Below are 13,564 nucleotides of genomic sequence, written 5' to 3' on the forward strand. Positions count from 1 at the left end.
GAGGATGATGGGAGTGTCAGCGAGGGGTCTGCAGGTCAGGGTGAGGAAGGGCTGGGATTTGAAGAAATTTTCCTTGGTCCATTTTCTGTTGTCTGTTTTTGAGTCATAAAAGTGTGATAAAATTCCAAATGTGCGACAGTGTTTTTACCGCCTTTGGACATCAACCAGGGTTCCTACAACTACAAAATCACATGTATCGATATATACTGTATTTTATATAAAAAATACTTGTTTTAGGATTCGCTGCTTTTTCTTCTCAGAACAGCATTTAAAGCTCAGTTAGATGGATTTCTGAGTGCGTCCTAATCCAGACCTTCCCCATAACAAGCCATACTACAGCACTCAATCACACATGCTGTCCCTTACAGGTGAAAAAGCCAAAGGGGGCACATATTGTGCATCTGTTTGTTAATAAATGTGTCTGTGTGGCATTTGGCATCAGCAAATTCAACCCAGAATTGCCTTTCTGGTCAGACTTCATTTGAAAGAAAATCATCAAGATTTATATTGTATATCAACATTTTGAGAAAATATATTGAAATATGAGTTTTGGTCCTTATCGCCCAGCCCTAATAGGAATGTTCACAGTATTTCAATGTCAACAAAGGTAGTCTTAAAATTTAAGGGATACTGGAACTTGGTTGGGGTGGTGGGTCAGCCAAATTTTATTGTATTGAAGTGGGTTTATGAATTGTTTTGCACTGTACGAACACTATAAAATTAAATAACTTGCATTTGTGTATTGTCTTGTAGTTTTCAAAGTGCTCTACTGTGCTCAACATGAAATAAAAAGCATTGAGGAAGCATCATTTGAGACTCCAGCGTCTTGTTCATTCAAGCCCAAAGGCTGTTACAATCACATTTTCTATTCTGTGTACATACTTTTCTTAATTTTATGAATACTTATTTGTATGTTTTTGTAATCTTAACAAACAGTTTTGATATCTTATGCATTTTACTATTTCTGATGTATTTATATAAACATTGAATTTTAGTCTCAAAGTCTTGTTTAATAAAGAACTAAATAACTTAACCATTAGTTCAAAAGTGACTCTTACTGACATTCCGTTGTTGACCAGCGCGGCAGCACTGGGTTAAAGGCATGGAGTCAGCGCGCTTAACCAAAGAAGAAGAGTGGAACCGGAAGTGGTCCTTTTTCATAAAAGCAAAGCTAATGTTATTGATTCAACACGTGCTGTTTAAACCATGGATCCGTGAGCGAATGAGTCACATTTTAGAAACTAAAGAAAAACTATGAGCTACTCGGATTACGACTCGGACGGATACGCGTCGAACGAGGACGCGGACTACGTTCCTTCAGGTCTGATTCAGACAGATAAACACGACACACACTTTCAGTACAGACACACACTGACGTGTTATTATTTCTACATGCACATATCTGTTTTACTACAGACGTCTCGCAAAATGTGTTGCAAAACTCAAGCAGCGCAGATTCACGCGAGAACAATAGTTTTTGTTTCTGAAGCGGCAGATTCTAGAAGTTGTAACCGGAGAATTGTGGTTGTAAACGATATTTGTCGCCAATAATTAAAAAAAAAAAACCCAAAAAAACATCATATTCTACAAGCTCTCACATTGTGCAAGCAGTGGCGGAGCCAGAACGTAGCTAATGAGTGAGCCTGGAAAAATCAGGATGGGCCTGATTATTATTAAAGCTGACATGAGATTTATGTTAGCGATTTATGATCAGCTATATAAAGGCTGTGGCTTCCATAGACATCATAAAGGCTGTTTTATGCTTGACGCATCATCGTGCTGGGCGGAAATGAGACGCACGGAATCCGCATGAAAAAGCGCATGTTGCATTTATACTTCGTGCGGCTTCCGCTACCAAACTGCAGGGGGCAGTGTATTACAAACACGCCAACCACGGTATAAAAGTACAGTAGAAGAAGTAGCCGTTGTTTACAACATGGCGGCGACGGCTAGACTTCGTCTACTTCTCCTATTCCTCCTCGAAGAAGAGGAAATGTGTTGTCGTTTGTTACTACTGAGACGGAAAAGAAAGCGACGATGGTCGACTCGTCCTTTAATCATAGGAGCCGATCTTCCAGGAACTACAGTCCCTGTACCACGTGCTGATGCTGCATTACCTCTTCAACACAACCTGATGCGGGATAAGCAAAGGACATATCATCCTCATCTTATTGTACTTACAGGAAAAACCTCAGCGATGCCCAGCAAATCTTCAACTACCGTCACTCACGTGCCAGGAGAGTGATAGAGAACAGCTTCAACATACTGGCAGCACGATGGCAAATCCTGGGATGACGGATGGAATTCCATCCACGGAAAACTGAAGGCCTGTGTAGGCCTGCACAATTATTTAAGCAGCACAGATGCTGCCAACTCCCCGGCAACCAGTTCCATCCCTCCCAGGTTCAGACTCCTCTACACACACGGGTGATCCTGTGAGTGAAGAGTGGAGGGCAGTGGTACGTTAAACGTATCCGTAGACTGCGACTCTATGGATATGCAGCGCTCCTCATTGGCCAGTTTAGGTCACACGATAGGTGCATCACGTGACTTAAAGTTCCGTGTAGCTCATGTTTATTTTTAGCTACTCCGCTAACCCTTTTATTTTAGCTCTAATCCTAACCCTAACTCTATCCCTAACCCTAAAATATTTATTTTTGTCGGATATGTATTTTTAAAAGTTTAATTTGCCGTCTTAATATGTTAAAATGAGAAAAGAAAAAAAAAAGTCAAAGTGGGAATCGTTCACACGCTAGCAAATCCCACGTTGGTGGCGATGGCAGCGCCTTAGACCGCTCGACTATCCTGGCACAGTGGTGACACAGAAACGTTGCTATAGTCCCGGGAACTATGGCTACGTTTAACATACCTCCAGACACTTTCTATAATAAAATCTGCCAGGCCACTGTAAATTAGCCTACAGTACGGATAATATACCTATAAGTGAGATATACAGTAGAGACTGCTACTCCACAACTTGACCTCTGTTCTGTAAAATTTCACAGTTCGACAATTTTTTTTGAAAAAGTTGCTCAAAGATAACTGTTTAGCCCGTTGAGCCATTGTCCAACAGCTGTATCTACCTGGGACACTCAGATAGGCTCAACTAGTCTGGAGCACTCAGATGGACTATTCTTCAATGCTATTCTTTTTGCCCTTTTGTTCACTAACCCCAACCATTCGAAGTGGATGGCTGCCACCTCCAGCGGAACCAGGTTCTGGTTCCGCTGGAGGTGGCAGCCAGCCACCTATAAGTAAAGAGGGAGTTTTTTCTTCCCACTGTCGCTAAATGCTTGTTCATGTGGATCTTGTTAGGTTCTTTCTTTCTTACTATGGACTTTATATTTTGATCAGCGCTTTGAGATGACTTTGTATTTTATGCTATATAAATAAAGTTGAATTGCATTGCTCCATTAACCTGCATTCTGATCAATGGTGAATTTAAGTTTGGCGACGGACATCGATCAATCACTTTAAAGATGATGTTTTTGTTACCGGTCCCAGGCATGGCGATCACAATAACATTAAATCTGTAAAATAAAGGCAGAGGAAGAAACACACGAATATGCGTATCCTTCTCTACGTTCGTCTCTTATTTCCCTTACAATTGAACTTGTTTTCAGACACATTTACAATTTGCTTTTTGTCTATAAATCAGCTCAAATATATTCAAAACATACATACATTAATTAGATTAGTTTAGTCAGCAACACAGTTATTAAATAATAAATCAATATTCTCTCATATCATTTAATATTATATTCTGTACATTAAATGGACAAAAAGTGCATATTGGGGTTTCAACTCTTCTGAAGTCACATCAGGAAGTCTTAGGAATGAACTGGAGCAATATACATAAGGTACATCCACCTGATTTAGAGATTTTCCCGTGTGTAAACATTCAGCGCAAGCTGACGAACTCTTGCTATATTATCAGCACCGCTCTTCTTTACTGTTGCGGTTTATTATACCTCTACAAAACGGTCCAAAAGCTACACAAATCATCACTACATTACCTACAGCTTCTTTTATAAGTAATACAAAGCTTAAGGCTTTAATTTATGGTGACTTCAACCAAGTATTGACCTGTAAAGGCAGAGTTTCAGAGGAAGAAACACAGCAGGAACCAGGAAGTGCATCTACTATGAGTGTAAACAACTACAGTGCTAAAGGTTCCACTTACCATTCCACTCCTTTTCTCTCCAGATTTTACATGGAAGTTTGTCTAATAAATCTAGAACAAAGCTCTTAATTCACAGATTATATTTTCACAAATTATATATATTTATTTTTTTCATGAATCTCACTGGGTGGGCCATCTGTCAATATGGATGGGCCTGTTTCATCCAGGCCCACCCATAGCTCCGCCCCTGTGTTACTGACACTATAGACACTGACCTGTCAGTACAGACACACAATGCTGTCAGTACAGTAATATAACTTCTGTTTCTCTTAGTCAAAATTATTCCAAATAGAATATTGCTTTCTTTGCATTTCTCTGACGCTGAAGAAATGTGAAGTTTAGAATCAACCTTTGTTATTGTATTGATATTCTTTTGTCATTTGAGTTGTAAAACTATCAAATAAAACATTTAAATCTAATTACACAAACATGTTTACAACTCTTGTTTCCAGTCAGGATTCAGTGTTTCCATCCCTCAAGTTTTCTTTTATTAGATCACATTTTATCATTTTATTTTATCTGACATTTGTTTAATCATAAATATAGACATTTTGGAAATAAATTGAAAATATTCCAAAATAATGTCAATATTTGATTTCCTGAGTGACCAATCAGCTGAATGGATAACCTGTTGTCCAATCAGTTTGTTTTTGACATAGTTTTAATCTGCTCTCTTCAGATGATAACCTCAGTGAAGATGACATGGATAAATGTGAAAAAGAAGATCCTCTCGATGAAAATGACACCGTTCAACATCATGACCATGTCAACAGAAAAAAGAAGAAAAACGGCATCAACATAAGGTACAGATTATTATACTAGGAAGCAGAAAATCTATTCAGATGCTTAATCCTAGGGGTGAGAACCTCTGGGTACGATACGATACGCAATACAAAGCTCACGATAACAATTATCTCACGATATGATGATACTGCGATTATTGATATATTGGTCAGAAATCAATCTACAATAATATGACATAAGAAAAAAAAAAGATGAAGTGAAAAAAGACCATTTTTATTTTATATTTCTGAAAGACAATACATTGAAAAAGTGTCCTATAAACATTGACACTATTTTAGTGCAACATTTCTGTAAATAAGTGTCAACATACCAATATAAACGAGTAAGTATCTCCAATAGTGCTTTCTGTGAACAAAAAATAGGGTCTTTTTTTACCAGTGACACCATTATAGTGCAATATTCCAGTAAACAATATATTGGTTCCTTCAACAGTGACATTTCTGTGACGACCAACCTGCACATTTTAGTAAAAAAAATGATACTTAGCGGTAATCGATCGTTCGGAAAAATATCGCCTTGTCGTGATATTATTACACTCCTACTTAATCCACCATTAAATTTATTAACTCACTCACTGCCGTTGATGTACATATGTCATTTCAAGTCCGAACATTCACTGCCATTGACCAATATGTACGTTAATTGTGTTTTTTCACAGGGGTTGCTAGGAAACACTGCGAGGTCTCCCATTATATAGCAGACTTCTACATTGGTGTAGTGACCAATTCCTACCCTGTAGATTGCAGCACCGCACTTTGGGTTGAGAGATTAGCCGATGGTTATAACAGCACAGAAGGAGTTTATGAGGAAGAAAATAAGACGGTGGATTTAAAGCAGCGCACACTGCATGTGTCGATCTAGGTTGACTATTGAATATGTCGATCGTGTTCGAAAGCGATCAACAACCAGTGAACAAGCGGTGAGACTCGGAGCGTATCACGATGCCGCATTTCATTGCCGTAAAGAAACATGTTTCTTTACTGTGCAAATGGCAATAAACACTTTGAATCAAAAGCCCGGTCTCAGTGTTGATTTGTTGTTTGACAGAAGGAAACCAATGTTCTGATGTTTGAGGTGTCACTAAAGCTAAAAACATTAGCCTCAAAGACAATGTTCTGCTTGACAGTTATTTTTTTTTTTTTTCACAAAAAGCCTGATTTCTCAGCTTCCGGGTCAAAAATTTGCATTTTCTGTGAAACGTACCTATTTTTTCAGTGTGTGCTAGTGAAAATAGTATGTGGTCCCATCCGTGCGAGTGCGTATAGTGACTTTATTTTGGACGGAGCGGCTGAGCGCTTCGTCACGTCCCACAGAGTGCACGTCTCTCTTGCGCCGCGGGTGAGGAGACTGTGTGCGCTCATGCAACTTGTCTGCGGGTAATGCAACTTGTCTGCGGGTAATGCAACAGTGAATGCGCCAAGTATAAACACCAATGCGGCTCCTTTGGAGTGCGCGCGGTCCGCAAACGGAGGCAGGCATAATTAGCCCTTCACTGAGAGCGCACTCACATTGCAAGGCAGCAGTAAAAAGGAAGAACGTGCCGAGCGCAGCGATAGAGCGTACATGCTCATCAGAATCAACATGGAGGTGCCAGAACTGATGGGATTTGATGCCAGGACAGATGTTCAGCTGTGGTTTTCCCGGGGAAGGGGTCTACAACCTGCGGCTCTGGAGTCTCTTGTGGCTCTTTGATTCTTTTGCAATGGCTCCCTCTTGCTTTAAAAAACTATTTAAATGAAGAGTTTTTTTTACAGGGGGTATCAATGATTAATGACAATAAAATCAAGATATAACAATTTGGGTGTACTCCTACTGCCAGCTCCGGTCATTCCAAGCTCACAGCAGGAATCTCATCCCTCCTCTGGCACGGTAGAACGGACATGATCACCAGCTCAAGTCGGTTCCCACAGACAAACTCATCACGTTAATTTATGACACAAGTAGGGCATTACGTCACCATTAAGCGACTCTGGTTTGTTGTTGACAGTACATGCTCATTGCTGTTAATTTCATGTCTTTTGTTGCGTAGTGTAACTATACGTCAATATTTACCCAGACACGTGCTCTTTTCACGGCTGGATTATACGAACAGACCGGGTTTCCCAGGGCCCCTGAATGCAACATGTTAATTTAAATGACCGTACCTCTGCTCATATTTGCTCTATTGGAGAAATTCCACCAGTTTATGAAAGATAAGAAATTGCTCTTTACAGCCAGAGTCGGTAAATTGCGTTACTTTTGCTCACACGTAACAGAAATATTAAAGATGCCGCTTTGTTTTGACGAAATTGACACGAGGAACAGAGAACCAAGTTAGTGAGAAAGAAAGAGAAATTAAGAGACCAAATAGCAGTGGATTTAATTAAAAATGAAGACTCTTGGATGGTAAAAACTACCATGAATGGAGGTTCAAAGGGATTTGTTTTTAGGTCTTTGTATAAAGAGACTTTTACAGGACAACAATGATGTGCAGGGCTGCAGTAATGTTGGCTTCATACAACAACAACAATCACTGTACACGCCACCAGAGAAGCTTTCAGTGACTAAATTACAAATAAAAAAAAAAAGTTCACTGATAGTGACATTGAGATCTCAATGTCACCATCAGTGAACTTTTTTTAATTTATAAATTATTCACTGGAAGCTCAGATATTGTGACAAAGATATCAAAGGTTATTTTGAGGAATCATATTTATGATTAAAAGTTATGATTGTATTATATTCTAAAGTTTAGAATTATCTGGCTCGTCTTCCTTTCTTTTTGTTCACAGCATAACCTTATATTTAGTTCTAAAAAATGTGTTTACAGCTAATTTTACTGATTATTGTTACACATCATCCTGTATGTGCATTATATACAGTATAAATGTGTAGATTTAACCAACTGTTAGAGAAACAATTTTATTTAATACAAAGTAAAGATATAGAAAAAACAAAGGTAGAAATAGTGTATTTAAATTGTGAAATTAGTGAGTTGTTGCTGAGTGCAGTGCTGAGGTGCAGTGGAAGGTCTCCTTCTGCAGAGACGTGATGATGAGGGGTTTGAGTAAAACCCAGAATTTCAAGGTATTTTTCAGGATATAAACACAACCATCCATCCATCTTCTCCCGCTTAGCCGTTTCCGGGTCGCGGGGGCAGCATCCTCAGTAGGGAGGCCCAGACTTCCCTCTCCCCGGCCACTTCCTCCAGCTCTTCCGGGGGGACCCCGAGACGTTCCCAGGCCAGCCGAGAGACATAGTCTCTCCAGCGTGTCCTGGGTCTTCCCCGGGGCCTCCTTCCGGAGGGACGTGCCCTGAACGCCTCACTAGGGAGGCGTTCAGGGGGCATCCTAATTATGTGCCCGAGCCACCTCATCTGGCTCTTCTCGATGCGGAGGAGCAGCGACTCTACTTTGAGCCCCTCCCGAATGACTGAGCTTCTCACCCTATCTCTAAGGGAGAGCCCAGCCACCCTACGGAGGAAACTCATTTCGGCCGCTTGTACCCGTGATCTTGTTCTTTCGGTCATGACCCAAAGTTCATGACCATAGGTGAGGGTTGGAACGTAGACCGACCTGTAAATAGAGAGCTTCGCTTTTTGGCTCAGCTCCCTCTTTACAATGACGGACGGATATAAACACATTACTGGTATATTAACCCATATAAACCAAAAAATATGAAAATGGGACATTTTACTGCTGCAAATGTATAACATATTACTGGTATTTTGAGAACAGGACACTTGTAGATTTCTGAGCAATTCATTATAGTTGTACAGGACTCCAAGGAACTCCACATACTCAAAATTGGGAATGCCACAAGTGCACTAACACAACACGGCCCAAGAAGAGAACTAAAATGAGATTTAAAAAAATAACGCGTCAACATTTTTCAGTCTTGTTCCAGGTTCTGCTGTCATAAAATTGCCATCCTTGCACTTCCAATGTTAAATGTTTTGTTTTTAAGGTTCATGTTAAATTTTGCAAAAGGTTGCGTTTTATTTCTGGCTTATTGATTTTTGTTTGGCAAAGTATCACCCTTTCTTTCAAGACATTTTATTTGGGCTTGTATTTGTTATGTTCTGTTTTTGGTTACATTTGGATGAATAAATTAATACACTACACTTTGCTCCCCAAGACACTTTGTTTGTTGTGATTCTACAGAGTTTGTGAGTATGTGTCCCAGAACACTGAAACACCATATAGATATACCCACTGTTTATATATACTAGGGTTGTAACGATTAATCGTGAGGCAGTTAAAAATCGATTCATAGGTATCACGGTTCACATCGATGTTCTGAATATATATATATTATATCCTTATTGTCCAAAAGTGTAGGCGGCGGGCGGAATCTGCCACTGCTTTCTTTCTGGCCGCCTTCTACTCTTAAACATGTAACATTAAACATTACCACTTTAGCATACATTTTCAGTTGCACTTTTAAAAAGAAAAGGAACTATTATGTAGTTTTGCATTGTTTAGTGTAGAACCAGAATTTAAATTAATAGGCTTCTTCTTCATTTGTATTATTCCTTTATTTATTTATTTCATTCAAGATTTATTTTTAGTTAAACCACATTGTTTTGAATAGTTTATCAAGGAATTCTTTTGACAATGAAATATAAAAGGAAAATAGTACAGTATTTTCTATTTTTTTCCCCCCAAAAAATAAAGGAATATTTTTCAGTCATTGTGTACAGTCCCATTTTGTAAAATAAATTGTGAGAGAATCGTATCGTGAACCCAGTATCATGAATCGAATCGTATCGGGAGTTGAGTGAATCGTTAAATCCCTAATATATACATATTATTTATACATTCACAGCAGTAAAAGGTCCCATTTCCATATTTTTTGGTTTATATGGGTTAATATACCAGTAATGTGTTTATTTGTATATTTATACCCTCTGAAATACCCGGACCTGATGATGAGCTGCTACAGTCCGTCACAGTCCCACTATTGGCTGAGCAAAGAGAAGTCCTGACGGTCACGTTGTCCTCTGCCTCCATGAGTTCTCTGTGGTGTCGTACGTGCGTGTGTATACACACATACATACATACTGTACATACATGGGTAATGCCAACTTTGACCTTTTCATCGGCTAACGAGCTCTTCTGACACCGCTATGTGCTGTAAAGCTTCGCGCGGTACCAACGTCATCACGTTTTGTGCGCGGGTATGTACTTCCTGCGGCAGCTGAAGAAGTTCAGTCTGCCAACAAAGATGATGGTGAACTTCTACAGCATCATCCTCTGCTCCTCCATCACCATCTGGTATGCTGCAGCTATGTCCAAGGACAAGGCCAGACTGTAGCGTATCATCCACTCTGCAGAGGAGATAATCGGCTGCAATCTGCCCTCCCTCCAGGACCTGTACGCCTCCAGGATTCTGAGGCGTGCAGGAAAGATTGTGGCCGACCCCTCCCACCCTGGTCACAAACTGTTTCAATCTTTCCCCTCTGGAAGGATGTTTCAGTCCATCAGGACCAGAACCTCCAGACATAAAAACAGCTTCTTTTCCTCTGCCACCATCCACATGAACACAGCCCCAGTCACCCACTGAACCCCCCCTCCCCCACCCGATCACCACCTCCATGAAGACATTACCTGCTGCACTGTATATATATTTATATTTATCATATTTATCCTTTATTCTCTATCTATCCTTTATTTTTCCCTCATCCTTTATATTTATCATTATTATTATTGTTGCTGGTTTTCTTTGTTTTTTTATTTTGCGCACTGACTACCAAGTCAAATTCCTTGTGCTGTCCTAAAAACTGTACTTGGCCAATAAAACATTTCTGATTCTGATTCTCAAGTTTTAAATCCCTGGTAAAATAACTAAACCAACAAAAACACTATTCTGGAAGGAAATAGAGATTTTAAGTGTGTGGGGACAGATTTATTTAACTCCCAATGTGCCAGTTAAATATGCATGCTTTATTTATTTTATTTCATTTATTCAGTTTATTTCCGACATGGTTGCATTCACAGAAGTTTTTTTTTTTTTTTTTTTGTACATGCCGAAAAAGGAGACGAAACAAGCAGTTTGCTTATCTAAGTCACGTCCCCTGTTTTGAACACAGAAAATTTACATCAAAGCTTGTCTCTTTGGTCAAACAGTTGTTCTGAACACAATTTCATTTTTGTTTTTATTTTATTTTTGTCCTTTTTTATGTAGGATTTATTCTCTAATGTAGTCAGTGTAGGGCTGGGCGATATGGCCTTTTATAAATACCGCGATATTTTTAGGCCATGTCACGATACACGATATATATCTCGATATTTTGCATTACCCTTGAATTAACACTTTGATGCACAAAATCACACCAGTATGATGATTCTATATGTCTACATTAAAACATTCTTGATCATACTGCATTAATATATGCCAATTTTAAACTTTCATGCAAAAAAGGGGATATCACAACTAAGTCAAAGTTGACATAACTGTATTTATTAAACAGTGAGTGGCTCAAACATAAAATTGTCAACAGAAAGTGCACGTTCTGTGCAAAATTGTCACAGAGACATTTCAAAACAAGACATTAGTGCAGGATGCAACTCACATGGCATTTCAAAACACAAAATTAAAGTGCACTTTTTGTACATAATGCCACTACAATATTTTATAACAAATAGTGCCCTTTTGTGCATGTTGTCATTAAGATGACATTTCAAAAAAAAAAAAAATCCGCGAGTTTAACGGTATGGTCATTTTCAACACCGCACAGACTACAAGCTGCGATATATCAAGTATATTTGATATATCGCCCAGCTCTAAGTCAGTGTTGTCTTTTTTCATTCCTCCTCCCCATCGTTGTTTGTGTCGTCCTTGTTCCCTGCAGATTTCATTCCCCGACGTTATTTGCGTTCCTCCAGTTCTTTCGAAGTTCCTTGTTATCTTCAGATTCGTGTTGTTGTGATCTTCTGTTCGTGAAGATTGAGTCGATTGCGTTCATTGACCAGTTGATAAGTTCCATCTCGTTGATGTGTTGATCTCGTATTCGCGTAAGAATGTGTTCTGAGTTTTTTTCTTTATGCTGTATCTAGTCAAGTTTGCAGCTTGTTTTTTTTTTTATAATTTGTTTATTTAAGTAGGGACAATACATTTTAATGAACATTCTAAAAAAAAATGTAAATATGCCAGATTGTAGCCAACGGCTAATTTCCATCTGTTGTCCCTAGACAGGCTGATGTAATAAAATGTTACTCCGATAGTTGGTATCCTGCCGGGACATCCGTGGGCCAATCCGACCCAGCAGGTCGTCGAATCGGGCGCTGGTCACCCACAGGTACCGCTGGAAGCAGTCATCATCCAGGTGTAGCTTCTGAAGCAGGCAGTGAAGCTCACCCAGTTGGATGTGGCGCTGGTTAACCTGGTGAAGCCAGGAAAGCCGACGTTTCTTCCCCTTCCGAGGTTAGGAGCAGTGAATTAACGGAGGTCCTCCATAGTTGATGGTGGAAACAAACAGAGCCTGGTTGTCGCCGTTTGGGAGTCTGGTGGGCGGAGCTTCGCTTCAGATGCGAATGTGAAGCGAATAGGGAAACATTTTTTGATCCCGCGAATCCTGCGGAAAGTTTCGCGCGACAGACGCGAACAGTCCCGCAGAAACCGCGTTTGGTGTGAACGTAGCATAACAACACTCCTAAATATTTGTGTAGAGTCTAACAACGCGCCTAAATATTTAAATTCCATCACCAATTGCAGTTCTTCATCTCCAAAATACACATTGGAGCGGGCAATACAGTTTTGTCTCTGCATCAAGGTTATTCCAGCGGTTAATAGCTCGATTTACAGTGCTGTGTTTTCCAATGTTAGATTTAACCCTTTTTTGTATAAACACATTACTATGTCTTAGGACATTAGCAGTTTGTTTGTATATGAAACGTTTTTGTATTTGATATGGGAGTGTTTAAAGTTTGGCCCTAAATGCGAGAATTTGTGTGTTGTAGTGTATTATTTCTTGCAGTTTTAGGTATTTGGCCTTTTCAAATAGTTCGTTTGTGTGTGCGTTGTGTGGTGCTTTATATATATAGTTTAAATAAAGGTTCAAGATACGTTTTGTAGGTGTTTCCCCAGATTTCTGAGCAGTAATTTAAGTGTGACCCAATAAGGGAAGAATGGATCGTCTTCAGTGATTTGGTATGTAGTATTTGTTGTAATTTCCATAGGATGTAGCTGCTTTTGGCAACTTTGTTTTTGACTACTTGTATGTGCTTTTTCCATGTCAGTTTTTCATCTATCCACACTCCTAGTGCTCTATATTCTTTTACTTGTTCAATTATGTCCGTGTCTAGTTTCAGTCCAATTTTTTCTGTTATTTTTTTATTTTTAAAACTGATGCATTTTGTTTTGCTGACATTTAGGGCTAGTTTATTTACATTGAGCCATGTTTGGATTTTTGATAGTTCCTCATTCGTCATTTCTATTAGAGTTTTAATGTCTTTGCTTGAACATAGGATGGTTGTCGTTTGCACACAGCGTTAGTTTGAGGCAATTTGAGACTTTGAAAATGTCGTTTATATATAGAATGAACGGTTTTGGCCCTAAAATCGAACCCTGTGGCACACCACATTGTATGGTTTGGCA

General features: G+C 39.3%; 1 protein-coding gene across 1 annotated transcript in view; it reads left to right on the forward strand.

Annotated features, from left to right (window-relative positions):
* The first annotated feature begins 1,118 nt into the window (after nt 1-1,118).
* cfdp1 (craniofacial development protein 1) overlaps nt 1,119-13,564 on the forward strand; it is a 54,809-nt gene continuing 42,363 nt past the window's right edge. Inside the window, exons 1-2 of the mRNA XM_028448709.1 lie at nt 1,119-1,321; nt 4,863-4,986. Of these exons, the coding sequence (XP_028304510.1) occupies nt 1,255-1,321; nt 4,863-4,986 (191 nt within the window). The 5' untranslated portion in view covers nt 1,119-1,254. The remainder of the gene's footprint in view (nt 1,322-4,862; nt 4,987-13,564) is intronic.

Source organism: Gouania willdenowi, chromosome 6 (assembly GCF_900634775.1).
Source record: "Gouania willdenowi chromosome 6, fGouWil2.1, whole genome shotgun sequence".
Classification (NCBI taxonomy): Eukaryota; Metazoa; Chordata; class Actinopteri; order Blenniiformes; family Gobiesocidae; genus Gouania; species Gouania willdenowi.